This window comes from Hippocampus zosterae, chromosome 17 (assembly GCF_025434085.1).
Source record: "Hippocampus zosterae strain Florida chromosome 17, ASM2543408v3, whole genome shotgun sequence".
Taxonomy (NCBI): Eukaryota; Metazoa; Chordata; class Actinopteri; order Syngnathiformes; family Syngnathidae; genus Hippocampus; species Hippocampus zosterae.
In genome coordinates, this window is record NC_067467.1 from 3,158,355 (window position 1) to 3,178,728 (window position 20,374).

The window sequence follows — 20,374 nt, forward strand, 5'->3', positions numbered from 1 at the left end:
CAGTCCTTCAGGGGGCCTCTTATCGCCTTCCTTCTTCATGTGCTGTGGTTTCACCACATGTCCAGTATTCCGTTCCAGAAAAGCACTGGGCTCATGGTTCCGAAGTTAAAGTTGTGGACCTGCCGCAAGACACGGATGTATGGGGTGCAGAGAACACATTACATCACGGGACAGTACAAAACCTCAATAAATGGTCTGTGTATGGCGATGAAAACTTAATTGACCACCGGCACTTGATGACTCAGCAAAACAGCCCTAAACCAGGGGTGTGTAATCTCAATAGGGAAGGGGAACCTCAGGGTCCGTGGTTTGACAAGGTAAGCACTTTTGACAGCCCATATACCGTAAATATATAATTATGTGTATTTCAGGTCTGCTAGCAGAAAACGCGTGATGAGAATCGACAATCTTTTTTGCGAGTAATGCAATATAAAAGCATGACGTATTCCCCCACCAAATGTTATTTCAGATGTACGCAATTAGAAGCCAGCCCATAGTAGCTCAAAGGGAGCAACGAGAGGAAGATGGCGTGGAAGACATGACACAGCTTGAGTAAACAATTTTTTTTGGACTGTACAAAAAAAATCCTAATTGAGTATAAATCACCACAAATAATACACATGAAAATATGTTAATCACAATCGTCTCATCTACTTGCTTCGTCTATCATTAGGGAGATGCACGACAATGCTGTTCTTCTCAATCTAAAAACAAGGTTTGAACGGAATCTTATTTATGTAAGTGTCACATTCATTTATGTCGTTGTATTCAAAAGAGTAATCATTTCCATTTCTTTTTTGATGCATCACTTACTTTTTTCCCCCTATACCTGTCAGACCTATATAGGTAGTATTCTGGTTTCTGTGAACCCTTATAAGATGTACAATATCTATGGGACGGACATGGTGCTGCAGTACAAGGGTCGCTCCCTGGGCGAGAACCCTCCGTAAGTCAATCTTTCAATTGGTTCACGGGTTTGGAATCAGTCCACGGTTATTGCATCCGCTTGCCAAAGTGACATATCTTTCCTCCTCAGACATTTGTTTGCAATAGCCAACTCTGCTTATTCTAAAATGATGGATGCCAAACATAATCAGGTCATAATTATCAGGTAAGAGACTGATATTCAAGTCGCAAATAAACTCTTTGAATTGTTAATTTTTTTTAATGTGCATAGCAATATGATATAGACTATCAGCGCACAATTATGTATAATATGCATATAATGGACTAGCGGTTAGGTTGTACCTTATCTGATGAAGCCGTTTTCAAATATTTATGCATAATATTGTGTTGGACTAATGAAGTTTCCGCTTCACTGAACAAGTGTAATACCTTTACAACCCCATCAAACAACTTGGGGATGATTTTTTTTTTTTAACAGTGGGGAGAGCGGCTCTGGTAAAACTGAGGCCACCAAACTTGTCCTTCACTACCTTGTAGCTTTACATCAGACATGTATTCTTGCCCAACAGGTATGCATACATACTGCTACACGTGCACACACACAGATGCCATTCATCCTAATTGAAAATATGGCTCATGTCCTTGTGTTTTTGTTTTCTTTTTGGGCACAGATTGAGGTAGTGTAAAGTTCCCTTGCATGATTTGTTCTGCGTGCTATCAAATCCATTTCCACATGTGCCATTATCATCACCTTTGCCGTGTTTTGTTGTGGTGTGCAACATCATGCATTGACACGGAGACTTCATGTGCTTACCGTTTATGTCAACATATCTATATTTGAGAATTGCAATTATAAGATTTCATTCTCACATATGTATCATTTAGCCGTGAGATGTTGAAATGCTGTGTCTTTGAACTGAACGGCTGCTAGATACTTGAGGCTGCTCCTCTTCTTGAGTCATTTGGAAATGCCAAAACTGTGCGGAATGATAACTCCAGTCGCTTCGGGAAACACATGGAGGTCTTTATGGAGGAGTGAGTATATGACAGTTCTGCAAATGTATTTTGGTTTGAGCACCCCGCAGCTCACTTTTCATACACTATACTTTTTTCTACCTCAATTCCTCTGCCCGTAGTGGTGTGATCAATGGTGCCATAACTTCTCAATATCTTCTGGAAAAGTCGCGCATCGTCTTCCAGGTAATGCAAGCAGACATCCATCATCAGGTACCATCCTTTCATCGGGTGTTGAAGGAGGTGTTTCAGGCAATGTTTGTTTCCTCTTCAGGCCAAGAATGAAAGAAACTATCACATCTTCTATGAGATGCTAGCAGGTCTTTCATCTCAGCAGAAGCAGACTTTCTATCTCCAGGAGCCGGAGACTTACTATTACCTCAACCAGGTGGGCTACACTCGGCCGCAAAATCTGGAGATCTTCCTCTAGTTTCTTCAAGATGTTGATAGTGAAAGATGTACAGTATATTGCATTATTTTGTGCTTGCTTCTTCCAATTCAGGGAGGGGATTGTGGGATTACAGGAAAAGATGATGGCGAGGACTTCCAGCGTCTGCTCGCTGCCATGGAGATCCTCCACTTCACCCCAGACGACCAGTCGGTCATTTTTCGAGTTTTATCTTCCATACTGCACCTGGGAAATGTCTACTTTGAGAAACATCAGGTCATGTTTCTATACAGATTTTGAGATGTCTGCTGTGTGTAAAATACTGTCTAGTACAGTAATTGTAAAAAAGCCGTGTCCCCCTTTCCTGCACTTTAGACTGACGGCCAGGAGGTGGCGACAGTGGTGAGCGCTCAGGAGATCAGGGTGGTAGCAGAACTGTTAGAGATCTCTCCAGAAGGCCTGCACAAAGCCATCACTTATAAAGTCATGGTCAGTTTAAAAAAAATCCACACTCACGCCTAGTATGTAGTGTACCGCATTACGCATAAAGGACAAATTTTCTTCTGTTTTAACAGGAGACGATGAGAGACAAGATTTACACCCCACTGACTGTAGAAAGCGCTGTAGATGCCAGGTGATACGTGTTGTAGTGTCCAATAACATAACCGTGAATGGCCAAAAACGGCACTGAATTTAGTTTCCACCAAACCTATGAAATACATTTAAGCACCAAAAGTAGTTTTAACAGCCGCCATCTTCTCTCTAAATGGCGGTGCAAAAATGTCACGTTATCTCATTGATTATTTTGTCTCCCAGAGATGCTGTTGCCAAGATCTTGTACTCGTTGCTCTTTCATTGGTTAACAGAGAGGGTCAACACTCAAGTGTATCCTCGCCAACACACCCTCTCCATCTCCATCCTAGACATTTATGGATTTGAGGTAAACTGCTGTCATCTTCTCGTGTGGCCTTTTGTGTATAGATGAGACATGTATCCTCACCCTAAAGTTTACATATTAGGTGACGACTCATGAATGACCGGCTTTGTCACTATCCCTTGTGTGTGGTATCAACAGGATCTGGCATACAACAGCTTTGAACAGCTGTGCATTAATTATGCCAACGAGTACCTGCAGTTCTTCTTTAATAAGATCATTTTCAAGGAAGAGCAGGTAAGTCGCTTGCATACGGCAAACAGCTGGGAGAAAGACAAGTATTCATTCAAAAATGGAGCACAAAGCATTAGTGTGATTCCCATGCAGGAGGAGTACAACAGGGAGCAAATTCCATGGCAGGATATTCCATTTAATGACAACCAACCCTGCATTGACCTCATCGCCGCTAAACCCCATGGCATACTTAGAATCCTGGATGACCAGAGCTGTTTCCCACAGGTGGGCAAGGGGAAGCCCTTCTGCATACATCCTGTATGCAAGACTTCGTTATTCTACTGGTCAAACTTCTGGTGTGTCCATAGGCAACGGATCACACGTTTCTCCAAAAGTGTCACTATCACCATGGCAATAACCCATTGTATGTGAAGCCAAAGATGCCCTTTCCCGAGTTCACCATCAAGCATTTTGCTGGACGTGTCACCTATCAGGTATGTTGATCTGAATCGGTTTGGAGACACACATTGGCAAGTAAGTGCAATAAAAAAAAAAATACTGTTAATGTTGCAGGTTTACAAGTTCCTTGATAAAAACTACGATCAGGTTCGTCAAGATGTGCTGGACCTATTCACGAAGAGCAGGAACAAGGTGAGAGAAGCATCTCCAAATATATTTTAAGTGTGAATGCTCATCGAACTGAACTTGAACCAGATTCCCATTTGATTGTGCACGATTGTGGCCTCTCAGAAAAAAACGATTCCATTCTTGTTCATGTTTTCCTCACCTCAAAACTCACTGCGTTTTAGATGGTGTCGAACCTCTTCCTGGTTCCCGCACAAGTCCTGGGGCAGAAAAGCAACACGGTCACCAAGAAATACCAAGCATCCACTGTCAGCAGCAAATTCCAACAGTCCCTGTTGGAACTAGTGGACAAGATGGAGAGGTGAAACACACTGTTGATACCCAGGCCACCCTGAACCATTTCTCATCTGTCTTACTTTGGCTCCATTTCAGGTGCAACCCGTTTTTTGTCCGCTGCATTAAGCCAAATAACACTAAGGTAGATGTTGACAAAGAGCATCCTGATAAGCCCACAAACACGGTCAGTCATGACATGTTGAGATGTACGTCTGCGTTCAGAATGCAGGTGTGTTTGAAGACGACCTGGTCAAAGGTCAGCTGCGTCACTCCGGCATCATGGAGACGATCAGGATCCGGAAAGAAGGCTACCCTGTTAGGATGCCGTTTTCTATCTTCCTGTTCAGGTGAAATGCCTTATTTTCTGGTTCAGTCTTGAATGACAAAAACATCCCATCTGTATTCTTAAACTGGAAAATTCATCCAAACTCAGTTCGACTATCACCGAATGCATCAACATGTGTTCATCTGGCATAGATATAAGTCCCTGGTGGGAATTCAGCAGCTTCCATCAGCCAATGGAGAGAGCTGTGTGCTGCTGCTCAGTAAACTGTGTCCTCTCAAACCAGGAGACTACCATGTTGGTGTCGCAAAGGTTTGCTCCTCCCTCTCGTCCAAGATTTCTTTTTTTGTCCTTTTTTAATTCTAGGTTGTCACTCACAATGTACTTTGCTGTGCTTGTTGCAGTTATTTGTGAAGGAGACCATCTACCAGCTGTTAGAGTGCAAACGGGAACGCTGTCGCCACCTCGCCGCGCTCACCCTGCAGCGTTACGCTCGCATGTACCTTGCCCGGAAACGCTACGTGAATCTACGCCACCTGATCATCAGGCTGCAGGCGCATTGCAGAGGATTTCTTACGAGGTGTGCCACAAAACCCTCATCTCAAATCTCCACGATTGGCTCTAGCTCACCCACCACCCTAGTGGGGGTTTTAGAAAATTGGATTAGATTGGATACAACTTTGTCAAATGACAGTTTTAGACTAATGAATTTGCTGGTGCTCATGTTTTAGGAGGCACTATTTGAAAATGAGGCACAGCCTGGTTCGGTTCCGGTCCCTCGTCCATTATTATATCGGCCGGAAACGATACGTCAAGGTAACACCGGTGCAGACTCACTCTATGTGAAATCAAACAAGCAATAAAGGGAGAAAAAAAAATCGCATTCAAATGTGTTCTTTTTCTTTCGCATCCTAACGACGTCCTTGACTTGATTGTTGCGGTCTGCCCGCAAGATGAAGTTGATGGCCAAGCGCAAAGCTGAGGAGGAGACGAAGAAGAGAGAAATGGTAAGCCCAAATTCGCATTCCTGCGCACACTGTTGCTTTTTATTCCATTGTAGACCAAAGTGACTCTTCTCATAGGAATTGATGAAAAGAGAAGTGGTCAATGTGACGCACTTGGTGATCCCTGCAGAGCTTGGCACTCTACTGCAAGCAGCAGGAGGTTTGTATGCTCCCTGTATGGATAGATTGTCGTCCAGTACACAGCGTGTACGGCAGTGCTTGGTGATTTATGACTAATCCTGCCACTTTTCTCTCTGTCAGCCAGGCGAGAGTTGCACTCTGACTGCTTGGCTCTGCTTCAGGCTCCTCATATCCGAGAGTCCTCTTCCGCTCAACTCACTTTGCCTCTGGACATTAACAACTACCCCTTCGATCGTTACGTGCTCAGATACTTCAGAGTAAGATCTGTCAACATAATCTTCAAACTCACTTCAATCCTTTAAATACTATCATGTCCCTTTGGAATGACACTTCCCCTGTCAATGTATTCTTGTGGTAGGAGCCCAAGTTTGGGATGTTAAAGACACCCCTAGAGGCCCCTCTAACCTGCATCGAAGAGGACCTGAAAGCCGAAGCTCTGCAGCTTTTCAACATGGTCAGTGGAATCATGATATTGTTTGTATGTCGAATGTGACAAAACACCCTCAAATAGTGTGTCACAAATTGTGCATTATTATAATTTTTTTTGTGTGCATTTATTCTTCTGCAGGTGTTAAGATTCATGGGGGACCCTCATCTGAATGGCGCGCAGGAGAACATGTTTGGCAATTACATCATCCAAAGAGGACTCTCGTCTCCAGGGTTACGAGATGAGATCTTGTCTCAGGTGGTCAACCAGGTGTGGCGCAATGTCAACGCTGACAATGCGGAGAGAGGCTGGCTTCTATTGCTGGCGTGTGTCTGCAGCTTCGCTCCCTCGCCACAGATGGACAAATATCTGCTCAAGTAAAAGGACCGACGACGACATGAATTCAGTTGCCATGAATCATGCCCCGCCTGTATGGTGTTCAATATGGAACGACCTTCTTTAGGTTTGTTTCTGACCATGCTGCCACTGGTTGCCAAGCATTGCTGCAACATCGACTCATCCAAGCCATTCAGAAGACGCAGCTGAGTTCAGGCCCCGCCCCTGAGACTTCACGGACCTATCCGCTGTCCCTTCTGGAGTGGACAACCAATAGGAAGAAAGCTAACATGGCGTTACATGTGCATTGTTTTGATGGTAAGAAGAGCGTCAGCGGAGTTGATGATGATTTCAATCGATTGATGGAACGGTTGTAAAATTCAATTCAACAACAATCTACTGCTAGTTGTGATTCAAGCCACCAACTGGCCAAGTGATGCCTCTTTTTATTTAGGATCGTCGTTCCTGTGCCCAGTTCACTCCTGGACCAGTGGCGAAGATTTAGCGGGAGACATCCTGCACCACAGGTGCTCATTCAAAGTTGATCAATACCATGAAAGCCATTGGTGTCCATGCAATAGATGCAAAACACTCTGTGGGTTGTTTGAGGAAATACAGAATTTGCATTGTGGGTGTGGGGGTCTTGCAGGGGCGTGTCAGACTGGTGGAGAGGAAGTTCAGTTCTGATGAAGGAGCACGGCCAGTGGGTGGAATTAGCGGGTCACGACTACGTGATGGACCTGATTGCAGACCTGGAACTTCCAAATGTCTTCCCAAAACAGAAGAGCTACTTTGTCATCAGTACTGACAACCCCACGAGAGTCAGGGCCAACGCCAGCCTGTCAGTACACTTAGGAACACCCCATGCACGCCCCAATACAGTATTATCATCAACATCGTATTTTTTTTTTTTTAAGTGTGTCTGTTTGTTTTTGCTATAAAGCAAATGTCTTCTTTCTTCTTATAGAACACTATTTGGGAGCGGCTTTGATTCAGATGATGAACCTCCGCCTTCCCTTCCTCCGAGCGGAGGCTGCAGACCAGCCTACAGCCTCTCTGAATCGGACGGTTACCACAGCCACGGTGCACACATTCGTTTATCTTTCACTACTATATTGATTGAGTTGATTTGGAGATCAGCGCATCACATTAGGAGACGTTACACCTTATTTAGCAACATGAAAGATGCCATAGCAGTCAGTCATGCAGTTGTACCTAATGAATTGGCCAGAGATTGCGCCACAATGCAATGGAATGAAACTGAGTGTCTTTGTGCTTGATACGCAGTGGAGTCCGATGCATTCAGCGACGGTCAGACTCAGAGAGGAATGGACCGTTATCTGGACAGCCTGTTCGATCCCGTTCTGTTTGACGGCAACACGGTAGGTGCATCGTTTTATCTAAATTGGTCAACATTTTCCAGCACTCACCAATTTCCTTTATTAAGAATTACGATAAATTAAACAAGAAAGCCAACGCTTTCAGTGTCACCTAGTGTAATGTACTATCGAACAATTTGTTGATAATGCACAATCATAGATTTTATTTAGTTGGAGATACTGCGCATTTCAAATGAAAACAAAATTCGCCCTACCCTTTGTTTTAAATTACTAAAGGTGTAGAAAGAAATCTGCTTTTGGGATAGTATGCTCATTTTAGATCAGGTGTGGGCCTATACACCACGGGACAGTATTAGAGCTGCAATGATGTCTTAATATTTGGTGGAGCATCTCTTGCAGTGTTTACGGTACTTCCAGGGACGTATTATGTTCCCCCGGCTCCTGGTAGTCGAGTCAAGTGCCCTCTTGAGCACTAAATCGGCATTTTTGTATACTCTTGATGTCTTCTGACGTGTCCTCCTTCTTTTCTCTCTGTGCTGGTCCCTTCTTATTCCCACCGTTTGCCAGGACATGGAAAAGGCCGGAACTTTGGCAGCAAGAATGAAGGGAGGTGGAGGTATAGGTATCGCAGGAGGAGAAAGAGGAGAGGAGGAGAGTCATCAGGTCCCCAGTAGGCCACATCCAGCCGGAATACACCCTGGAGGTAAACATTAGGAATAAAAATTGATTTTTTCCACCTCCACTGGGGAAATTCAGATTCAAATTGGCTGATGGTTGTTGATTCCGACATTATTCAAGGTCGTATGTTCTTGTCAAGCCTGTCAAAGTTTTAACTGTACACTCGCTTAAGTTTAGAGACCGTAATGGGCAGCGTTCCTCCTCATGGTTAATGCATTGACCTCTATTCAGTATCGGCACACATGGCTCACCCGATCTTCTTCACTCGCATTCCTATTAAAGCTAAACGCCGGGTTCTTTGCTTGCCAGTCTTTCAACAGCTACGTGCGGATAGGCGAATGTGTGTTTGTGTAAGTGTCTTTTAATTTCAGATGGATGTTTTTTGCTATCCATATTTCTAAACATTTTTTTTTTCCCCATGTGACTTATTTGCAATTCTTCATTCTGTTACTCAAACGGATAATGTAGGGGAAAAAATATCCATTTGGCATTTGTTATGAAAGATAAAGAATCTCTATAATCACTATGTGACTGTTTATACACTATATCATATGTGTTGCATTTGTAGCACATTCTTTTTTTTTTTTTAATGTATTGAATGAGTGTTGGAAAATGTCTAAAAATGTGTGACCTGTAGTTGCACGTTCTGTTATGGCCATAAGATATATAACCATCCCAATCCTATTCAGTTGAAACATTTTCCAACTCTTCCGTGTTCCTTGCTGCTTTCTCAAGCTGTGCCGGTGCTCCCAGTAGCAGGAGGCATGATGCCACCTATCCCTACCTTGCCCACCTCCTCTCACCACCATCGCCATGAACAGCAGCCGCAGCAGCAGCCACGACAATACCACCAATACAACCGACCCCAACACCCTTCCCATCAAACGACTTCGTCCACCTCCGCACACGTAACCCCCAGTCGGACTTCCTCTCACGCTCCATCCGAAGCCCCTTCTACACCCCCCTCTGCGCACCCTGGTCCTCTGAGTGCTACTGATATAGCATCACATGGCACCGGTGTTGCAGTTTTGGGGTTGCCCCCACTTCCGCCCATGCCTGTAATTCCAACCGTGCCTGTTTTGGAAGGTGCGTCAGGTACAATAATGGTGTGCTCTTCGCATGTGTGGCCTGAGGGCATGATGAAGTAAGTTGTGTCAAACGGTAGTGGTGTGATGTCAAGTCCGTTCTTTGGTGCGCGCTAATACTTGCAGTGCTTTTTTTCCCCCCAGTGCTCAGTTTATTTCCTTGCACAGGAACCTGAAGTATTTTATGTGCTTGCCCTTCAGGAACGGAGCAGGCAGCATTGAGTCAACAGCAGCAAGCCATTATCAACCAGCAAGCCATTATTCTGGTACAGTGACTATTTATGGTACAATATCATGGAAACGTTTGTACTCAGTACACATTTGAACGCGTTAAAACTGAAACCCGTTGCGGTTTATCTCATGCTGAATAAAAATGATCGTTTGTGGTTTTGGCTCTTCATGAGACCATCTCCACTTCGGTGAAAATGCCGCTGCTTGGCTGTTATCGAGACTCGGTCCATATTTTGACCTCTCTGATTGTCCGTGTGTTCTGCAGGCCCAGCAGATGACCATGCAGGCCATTGCAATCCAGCAACAGATGATATCCTCTTTCCCCGCCTCTCACTCGCCGCCACTACATTATTACCCACACTCGCCGCAACATTCTCGCACACCCAGTCCAGTAAGCAGACACTCACCGGAACTGCCTGCAATCTACGGATTTGGCTGTTGTGCAAGCGTGCATTTTGGACAACCGTGTTCCGATTTGTGTGGCCTTCTCCATCTCTGCAGACTAAAGGAGATCGAGACAATTCACCGCCAAGGCCCAGCTCTCAGCGCAAATTGAGTAAGTGTGTCACCTGTTTTGTGTAGCGTATTTTTCAGATCTTTCCAGAATCAGATTGACTCTCAATTCAAGGCTCGGATTTAAGACTTGGCTCTGGCTGGGCCGTTCAAGGACATTTAAACAAACTATGACCCAGCTTCATTATTGATTCATACAAATTGTCACCACATGCTCTAATTTGAATAATTCATTTCCAGGTCCAACACACAGCCCGCCTCCAGACGCCGTGGTCCGCGCCAGTGTGAGTAACACTGAGCGCACGGAGCCCAGCCATGACATCAAAGACATCATCAAACAGCACCAGCCTGCCAGCATGACTCCCTCTGGACTTTCCATCAAACGGTAACACACAAACATAAAGCGCACATGATTGTATTGATCAAAAGAACCCAATGACATCTGGTTACATGTGCTCAGAAAAGATCATGGAAAGGTGTTCATGAAGAAGCCAGACCCCCATGATGAAGCCATGGAGATCCTGAAAGACCAAATGGCCAGCCCACCTCAAACAGTACATTACACACGCGTACACAACCATACACAGAGTTACCGACCGGATTAAATTCGGCCTGACCCTTTTTATTTATTATTTTTTTCCTCCTCGGACTCAGAAGAAGTCTTTGCATCATAAAGAGGAGGGAAGAGATCGCAAAATAACCAATCTTAATGAACCAACTCACTCCAACATAGACCACGCTCCTCCTACAGGTGAGCTTTTCACATAAGATTTGGATTTCTGTAAACGTTAAATGACCGCATAGAAATTTGTGACTGATTTTGTATGTGTGTCCAGTCTGCAGAGAGTTGCCAGTTGAAAATGAGGTCATCCAGACTCAACTCCACAGCAGGACCAGCGATGAATATTATACCTACACCAACGTCCCCTGGAAACTTTACCTGAGGAAGGAGGTGCATGTACATTTCAAACGGCCACCGCTATTCATCGATCAGCAAAAACGGGCTTTTATTAATTTGATATTTGTGTTTTAATGTTCCAGGTGTTTTACCCGAAGGAGAACCTCAATGATCCGTTAATGTTGGACCTAATCTTCAAACAGGTTGATTGAAGTATTCATTGTACAATGCAATTGTACATTTACTCAACATTGTTTTATTTGTTCTACACATAGATTACACTGTTGAGCAAATGTTTTTTTTCTTTTTTTTTATTCCAAGGCAGGGAATTAATAACCATAGGGATTTTTTATTGATCGTATTTCTGCAGGTAGTACATGACACATTCTCAGAGGCCTGCATTCGAATCACTCAAGAAGAAAGACAAAAGATGAAAGATCTCTTTGGTAAGGAAACCAAATGGAATGTAAATGCTGTACTGTACTTGCATCCAGCAATTTGCGAGAGTACTTCTCCTGTCCAGGGTCATATGGAAGCTTCGTGATATGCAGCCATATGGCACCTTGGACTGATCACGAGTCAATCCCATCCTGGACTCACGATTACATATTTCTTGCAGTGGAAAACCAGGTGGATCAGGCTCCAGGTACTCACCATGAGGATGTGAAGAAGAAGGTGGTTGCCGTGGCGAGAGACTCGTGGGAGATCTACTTTTCTCGTCTTTTCCCGGCTTCTGTGAGCCTTTTTGATAATGGAGTCCAAACATTCTGTCTTAAAACGTTGAATTATGAAATTGTTATTCCATTCCATTTCATCGTCGTTTATTTGCCTGTGATATACTCAGCTGTTTATGTTGTCGTGTGTTGCAGGGCAGTGTGGGGACGGGTGTGCAGGTGTTGTCTGTGTCACATCAAGGCATCAAGCTGCTCAAGTTGGTGAGGAGCAGCTCCACCGCTCCAGACTACTTCAGGGTACTGAGGCCTTACAGGTGCATCTTAATTAGGGGATCAAAAAAAAAAAATGACGCCAAAATAATCATTTTTAACCCTTTCATGCACCGACGGTGATAACCTGTAACCGATAAGCTGTCCACTGTAGTAACAGCTGTCTCTGAAAGGGTTAAAAATGGAAAATATAAATTTGATCTCTGTTAAGGACAATTACCGATGTTTCTCAATACGTTTGTCCGTCATGGATTGTAGCCGTCATAAAAATAACTTCATTTGAAGTTTACAACATCCTCCATTTGTGTGTGACTTCCTGTGCAGCTACTCGGACATCCTGTTCGTGTCCGTGCCATCGAGAAACATGTTGGAGTTCAATCTCGTCAATGAGAAGCTGATCCTGTTTTCCGCCAGGGCCCAGCAGGTCAAGAGCATGATTGACGACTTCCTCACAGAGATTAAGAAGGTCAGCGAGTTTTTGTTTGAACGAATGTGCATCTGTAGGTAATGACAAACCTTTTTGGGTAGGTGTCAATCACTTGTGGGCTTTCACTACGCACGGCAGGACTTAGTCCTTGAACAACGTCGAACAAAGCAATGCATTATATGTCCACACGCTGCGTTTCTCAGGATTCAGAGTATGTGGTGGCAGTAAGGAACTGCATCAATGAGGACAGGACGCTGCTCAGTTTCCACAAAGGAGACATTATCAGACTACAACACATGGATGGCTTGGAGGCGGGTGAGACCCACACTTGTATCGCCTTTCTGTCAACCACGTTTACGCAGTCCACAATGTCTGGGCTTTATGTCATGTCTCTCAACATGTGTGTGTGTGCTTAGGCAAAAGTTACGGCTGCATTGTGAAAAAAAAGGTGATGCTACTGGAAGAACTCAAGAGCGACACCCCTGACTTTGGTGGGTTGGGAAGGGTTTCATCTTCTTGTTGACTGGATTGTCATGACGTGGTTCGTTCACAGTTGTAAAATGGGGCTAGCGTGGATTTGTGTATTTTTGTTTCTTGTGTCTTTTTTGTGCAACCCCTGCAAAGGCGAGCCAGGCATTTGGTATCTGGGCCTTCAGTTAAGAACTTAATCCCCATGGCAATTATGGAAACAATAATACAGTATGCAAACATGCAAAATGACATCACAACTATTTAGGATTTATCTTTTGCGAATGTGTGTACAGGCTGGCGGTTCGGGGCGGTGTGTGGGATGTCGGGAGCGTTCGCCAGTGAACATGTTCGACCTGTGGCCGCTCCGGACTTCTTGCTACTCCCAACGGAGAGGGCGGAACCTCGTGACAGACAGGGTCGCGTCGCCGCCTCGGCTGCTGTCGCCGTAGCGCTGGGCTCAGCGGTCGCGGCCCAAGAGCTTGACCGCACGACGGAAGTATAAATGTGTTTAATCCTAGTGCAGTACAATCAAAACCGATCCTTCTTATCTTTGTAACGGCAGAACTTTTTGCGATTTATGATATCAGGTAGTGCAGGACACCTATGTGGAGAGTCCAGATGAGTCAATGGATGATATGTTGCAGTATGGCAGCCAGTACCCCATGACTGAGTTTGCCAAGAGGTACTTCAGAGAAGCACAAAGAAACAGGAAGTACGACACCTCATCAGGATTTTTATGATCAAACTCAGACACGTTTGGATTGACACTTTTGCTATTATTGTGCCCACAGCGATCCAAAAGCCAAAAAGGGGAGAGCGGGAAGGGAACCAGCTGACATGATCAAATTTTCCAAGGTCGACTTTCTTTAGGATCCTGTGGATTCATTTAACCTTTAAATTAACACACCTCGGGTCTATGTGCAATTTTACAGATATTTCCTACTTCCTGTCTTTTTTTTCATTCCAGTCTCCACTCCAGGAGTCTCTGATTGACTTCTCAGACGGTTCAATGAACAGAGTGGCCGCCGACATCTCCTCAGGTAAGAGAAGACTTGCGTCAGCTAGTTTAAGCAATCACTTTTAAATACAATCTCGTATGCAATGTTTGCTGACAGCTGTCATGAAGTTCATGGGAGATCTTCCAATGAAAGGTCAAACTGAGCGGGACCTTGTCACAATTATACTGAAGGTACGGTAATCAACGCAAACGATGTCTTGTTTGATGTCATACATCCAGTATCCTTATTCATGCACGTGTGGTTGTTTTAGTTAAGTGCTGATCACGGCCTGATGAAAGATGAAGCCTATTGCCAGGTGATGAAGCAAGTCACTGCCAACAACAGCTCCAAACCGTAAGGACCCGTGACGCACGCGCACAGGATCTGCGGGGTGTCCTTGTTTTACATGACTCTCTGCTTGCATTTGATGGCGCAGAGACAGTTGCCAGAGAGGGTGGAGGCTCTTGTACATCCTGACTGCTTTCCATCGCTGTTCACACGTCATGAAACCATTTCTCTTCAGCTTTCTACACAACGCCAGTGTCAGCATTGGACTGCAGTACCAAGGTAGAACACTATTCTGTTGCATCCATTGATTCAGAAGTCAATCACGCATCCACGCAACAGTCGTCCATCATCGGCGCCTCTTGTAGCCACGCAGTCATTCTTCGCCAACCATCCAACACATTCTCTGTATTATTTGTGTACAGGTATTGCCAAGGCATGTGAGCAGAATCTGAGGAGAACATTTCAGTATGGAGGACGCATACAGTATCCCAACAGCATGGAATTAAAAGCAATGATGGTTAGTGCCGAGAGTCTCTATCCTATCCCCGGTACTCGGATACATGACCAAAAGCAGTCATTTAGTGTGGCTTTGTTGAACAACAGCGTTGTGATGGGTTGTGTATGTTGCAGGCAGGGCGGAGCTCCAAAAGACAGCTGTTCCTGCTGCCAGGCGGGATGGAAAGGCACTTGAAAATCAAGACATGCTCTGTAAGCACACACACACACACACACTCGATCGTGTGTAGATTCAATGACAATTTCCTATCTCAGTTACGGGTTTGACACAAATGCGGCGTCCTCTAATTGTTTTGAGTGCCATCGTTTATGACAGGTCGCTTTGGATGCCATTGAGGAGCTTTGTTATGAAATGGACCTCCACAGAGTTGAAGCTTTGGATGAATATGCCATCTTTTTGGTTACACACAGAGGTAATAAGGATTGCTCTAGGTGCGGCATATCTACCTGAAATACACATACAGGATTTTTTTGAAATGTACAAATATAAACTTGTATATCTTTATGTGCAGTGCACGTGGTTAGCATGTCTATTTTGCATTCAAATATTTTAGGCTGAGATAGTTCTACGTGCATTTGACATGTTCTCCCATGCTTTGGGAGGGGGTATATTTGTGTATTTTCGCAAAAAATATTGAGATACTTTGATAAATGTGTACTATGTGTTACTTTTGTCCATACTGCTTAGCAATAAGAATAATCATTGCAAGTTGCTATGTCACATATTGAAATGCTTAAAGTGGTTTTTGCTAGGTCAGAATGTTCGGCCCCTGATCAAGAGGGAATACATCTTGGATGTTGCGACAGAAGCCGAACCGATGGATGCCAACTACAGTCTTTGGTTCCGAAGAGTCATCTGGAGTCTTGCTTTGAAACTTGATAATGAACTTTATGTTACCATGCATTATAACCAGGTAAATAGAAAATATCACTTATTGTTGACTGAATGTTTTTTTGACTGCTTTCAACATATTGATTATCATACTGTGCAAGTGCCAGTTTTACATTTCCTGAAGTGCAATGGATCGTAAAATATCCATCTGTGTCTGTGCCAGGTGTTGCCAGATTACCTGAAGGCTTTGCTGAGTGTGGTCCCTCTGGGTAAGGCAAGCGAACAGCATCTGCAACAGCTTGCTAGACTGGCTGCTCTACAGCACCGTGCCAAAGACTCCGTCTATCTGCCTACCATGTAAATACACATTGACACCTACGCTATATTTCCATATTCTTTTTAGTGACAACATCCCTAATAGACCATAATGAGAACAGCAAATATGTATTCAAGCACCACTATTACACAATGAAGTCCAACACCATTGTGGTGGTGGTGTTGTTGTTGTTTTTTTTTAACAAAAATTCTCAATTTTGGTTGACATGAAGTTCGCAGTTGTTTACAACTGTACTGCATGACAATGAGAACTGTTTCCTTGCGTATGTGTGTTCAGACATGAGTTGCAGGAGTGTGTCCCCCCACAGTTCTTCAACAAACAGAATCCACAACAGTGGCTCAATATGGCAACTCAACATATGCAACAGGTCCAGCCTCTAAACCCACACCAGGCCCGTGCACAATTCCTTGGTAAGACAGAATGTCACAGTAGTTTTGGAGTCGATTTGTAGTGAGCTTTCGTGTGTACTTCCTCAGGTCTGGTCAGTCCCTTCCCCATGTTTGGATCCTCCTTCTTCTACATCCAGAGTTCCAGCTCGGCCTCCATCAAGGCTCCGTGCATTCTGGCGGTGAATCTTAATGGACTCCATTTTCTTAACAAAGACACTCACGTATGACTTCTGCACACACACACACCTAAGTACACAGTACAGTTTGATATTTTCCTCACTTAAATGTATTTCTTAAACAGCACAATTTGATGGAAAGCATTATTTGAATAATTGAACTGGTCGACTAACATCAGTGTTGGCAGATCCCTAATGCAGAACCACGGTGTGGTTGTGACTACTCGGCTACTCACATAGTCTTCCATTACGATTTGATACATTTAAAGCAAAGCATTTGGCTCCCCCTCCTGCGCTATTCTTGGTTGTACAGCGGAGGCTCCAAATTCAAATGCCTCAAAAGTGTAGTTCAACTCAAGTTTAGTCCCAAAAATATGCTTCAAAACAAAACAAAACAAGTGCAAACCATCATCGTGCGTCATGTCATGTGAGCTCTTGTGTGACATCCACTCAGTGGGTTGTCAAATCACAGGTGTCAAATTCGAGGTCTGCGGGCCAGATCTGGCCCTTTACATTATTTTTTTGTGGCTTGTAAATGTTGATACCATTTCTGTGCTATCCATGGAAAGTAAAGAAATCAAATACAGAGGCAATTATTTGTGTCAGCAACCTCACCGGTTACTACACCCCTTTGTTTGCATATTCCTTGGGCTAGCTCTGTCTGCGAGTGTCCATGCCATAGGAAATCAGATGTTAACATAAAGTCAAAAAAAAAAAAAGAATTTTAGATGTCCATTACGGGTAATGCTGTATTTTCAATAAGCTCTTTTCACTTTACTGTCACTCATCATCCTTGTCTTTTTTGATATGAATGACATCGCCAACTGATGCCTTTGGTGATGTCATGATGCTTTGGTGACAGTTAAATACAACTTTTGCTGGGATGAAGACTTATGGAAAATTGGAAAAAGACACCATTTGAGAGTGAGCGTCATGAATAATGTTGGCAATTACTGGTGTTGCTACATTGATAGCTTCCTGGGCAACATCACGAAAGATCTGGATGCCAACAGAACTCGTCTACTGTCATGTCACCCATGGGAGAGAGAAGAAGTAAAAAACGAAATCAATGTCCAAGTTGCTGTCCTGGAGTATCTACAAGGAAGGAGAGTACATGACTTGAACCTGGCTCAGCTTTGGACAGAGCTCATTCCTCTTAGAGAGAAATTGAAGGCTTCGGAAGAAAAGGAGCAGCTTAGCGAAAACAATTTACATGCAAGTTGGAAGATAATCAATGACCTCAGACATCAGCTTCATGAGAGTCTGATCAAGGAGAGAGAGAGCGTGGAGACCGCAGAGAAGACCATTGCGGACCTCCAGGCTCAGAAGACCGAGCTCCAGTTTCAGGCGCACAAGATGAAAGGACAGTTTCTGACCTATGCCTTCAAACTTCTTTCTTCAGAGCAGGAGCAGCAGATGGACGCATCGGAGATGGGAGAAAAGCTCCAAGCTGTACAAGCGTGCGTGGATTTGATTGACAAGCTGGGGGAGCAACCAAGCACCAGAAGTGCGGTTAGTCCCAGAACCCCAGAGGGTCAAGGAGCCTCTGAACAAATCCTGTCGTCATCAAGTACAGACAGCAACAGTGGTCCTGATACACCCACCTCAGAGGAAAAACGGGAGACTTCAATGGAAGGCGCAAAGAGGAACCACAGGAAGGGGGACTGGTTGTTGCAATGCTTTCCTTTTTTCCAACGAGCTCAGAGGGACCATCAATCAAGTCAACAAAACTGAGCTCAACTCACCACAACAAAGCTCAACAAAATCGTTTCTTGTTGAAATAAACCAACGCTCGTCTGAAATAAATTCCGAGAGACGCACTGTTCACCTTTCTCCATGGCACCGTCCCAAGACCATTCATATACTGCACCTTATTCATTTTGAGCTCCAAAATGGTCCTTTTGGTTAATGCATTTTCTAGTGTACCTGTCATTAGGTACTGCTATCATTTACATGTTGATATATTGCAATAGCTTATTTATGAAGTCATTACTCCAATGACCACTGCACGATTGAACAATTACTTCACAATTTGCTGTACATTTAAACATTTGTATACATGGCATGCTTGTATTTATGTAATTAGGAGGCCATGGTGCATTTCCCTTTAAAAGAAGTCCAGTCAACCCGCACCCAGAGACCAACTTCTGGCTCAAGTTACCCATACGTTGAGATCACGATTGGAGATCTGCTCAACCAGCGCATCATACAGCTTCAGCTCGAGCAGGTGTGTGCCAGTGTATGATTGTGTGGTGGGTATGCTGAGAAATCGGGTGTATTGCGAGTTCCACTTCCACTCTGCAAATGATCTACATACACTTTGCTTGTGGTATGTGTTTTTCAGGGTCTGGAGCTGTCTAGAGTGGTTGCCATGCACATGGAGAACATGCTGTCTGCCAGAGAAAAGAGACTCACGCTGCCACCAAGTGAAATAACTCTGCTCTAGCATACAAACAATACATGGGCGCGCTTGGCATAATGGGACTGAAAAGAACTCGTCTTTGCATTTTCTTTTTCTTATGTGGATCTGTCCACATGGAAGTGTGATTTCTAAGTATAAGTCTAAGGCTAAGTATGTTCTTTAATCCAGTCATCGTAAAACCTTGTTTCGGCAACTGTTAGACTTTTTACATACCGTATATAAAACATTTGAGCTCATTTGAAGAATATTTGACGTTTACTTAACTTTTATGAGTACATATATTTTAAAAGACTAGCCCTACAGTCCACATGACTACACTCATACAAACGCACATCAATGAGTCAAATGTCTGCGTTGATGCAACATGAGTCAAAAGTGGAAGTGAGACGGTGTCAGGAAGGTTCTTGTCAAAGATTGAACTCCTCTTTTGGTACGGTAAGTCCCTGTTGTCACGTGCTTAATTTTTAGGAAATTGGGATGAGTAGGACTTCCTTTCTAAGGAACAAAAAAGTTTTGACTTGTCTTGAAAACTGAGCAATTGAATTTAAATAGCTCATGTTCTATGTGAGCCAGCGGCTCGCTGTGGTAGCTGCCAATTTATGTTTCCTGTTTGTCCTTTCGAAGATGAACATGACATGCATTCCAAGTGTACTTTAATGTAACCTTGGCTTTTATACTGGGGCAAACAAATAAGGATGCTATTGATACAAAACAAATAATTTGTACTCCCTGTCATGAATTCACAGGGGAGGCCGGATGCATATTTTGGCAATATTTGAGCACTGCCTTCAATATAAATACAATGCATAAAATGCTGTTGTGAATACTTATTGCGTATAATAATTGCATGTGAGATCATTAAAGTTTGTATTATAACCAAATAAACTCAGCAAATGTGATTCTTTTATGGCTTATCCAAGGCCAAACAATCCCCTTGACAGACAACTGCAAATGTAATTTTCCCCATCAAGGTTTCCCCTGGTTCTGAAAGTAAACAAGCAATAGCCCATAGTAGTAAAGACAACAAATTAAGAACTTGTCCTGTCACCCTTAACAATAGTCCATTCAAAAATGTGCCCCCTTCTTGTGGAAGTCTAATCAAGAATTTCTTTACATGTTCTATATACCCCCACTGATCTAAACACGGTCTGATTAATATTGCATTTGTTGAATATGCTGCCCCCTGAGATAGATAGAAACGGATGGATTTTGCTGCTTAATTCATAAATACCGTGTCTGATATTGTTGTAAAGGACATTTTGACTTGACTCCCCCTTTGATTTAAAGGCTTTAAATTCCAT

At 43.7% G+C, this 20,374-nt stretch overlaps 1 protein-coding gene across 1 annotated transcript; it reads left to right on the top strand.

The window, feature by feature from the left end:
- The first annotated feature begins 383 nt into the window (after window positions 1-383).
- myo15aa (myosin XVAa) lies at window positions 384-19,972 on the top strand. The gene is made up of 64 exons (XM_052049882.1): window positions 384-552; window positions 674-737; window positions 837-946; window positions 1,037-1,111; window positions 1,385-1,475; window positions 1,578-1,583; window positions 1,838-1,941; window positions 2,043-2,106; window positions 2,195-2,308; window positions 2,423-2,584; window positions 2,684-2,797; window positions 2,884-2,942; window positions 3,125-3,248; window positions 3,384-3,479; window positions 3,570-3,701; window positions 3,785-3,910; window positions 3,990-4,067; window positions 4,226-4,362; window positions 4,434-4,479; window positions 4,560-4,684; window positions 4,815-4,932; window positions 5,025-5,200; window positions 5,352-5,436; window positions 5,574-5,627; window positions 5,703-5,784; window positions 5,886-6,022; window positions 6,124-6,219; window positions 6,334-6,569; window positions 6,656-6,846; window positions 6,983-7,055; window positions 7,178-7,369; window positions 7,496-7,611; window positions 7,816-7,910; window positions 8,436-8,571; window positions 9,833-9,897; window positions 10,128-10,253; window positions 10,364-10,418; window positions 10,616-10,760; window positions 10,836-10,929; window positions 11,030-11,126; window positions 11,212-11,327; window positions 11,417-11,476; window positions 11,644-11,719; window positions 11,893-12,008; window positions 12,143-12,261; window positions 12,542-12,683; window positions 12,848-12,959; window positions 13,061-13,135; window positions 13,409-13,611; window positions 13,703-13,827; window positions 13,907-13,970; window positions 14,083-14,155; window positions 14,231-14,304; window positions 14,385-14,467; window positions 14,550-14,680; window positions 14,824-14,918; window positions 15,032-15,109; window positions 15,234-15,330; window positions 15,671-15,831; window positions 15,973-16,106; window positions 16,363-16,496; window positions 16,563-16,696; window positions 18,738-18,878; window positions 18,996-19,972. Exons 1-64 carry the CDS (start codon window positions 458-460, stop codon window positions 19,095-19,097), a joined length of 6,936 nt encoding a protein of 2,311 aa, XP_051905842.1. The 5' UTR covers window positions 384-457; the 3' UTR covers window positions 19,098-19,972.
- Window positions 19,973-20,374: the final 402 nt, after the last annotated feature.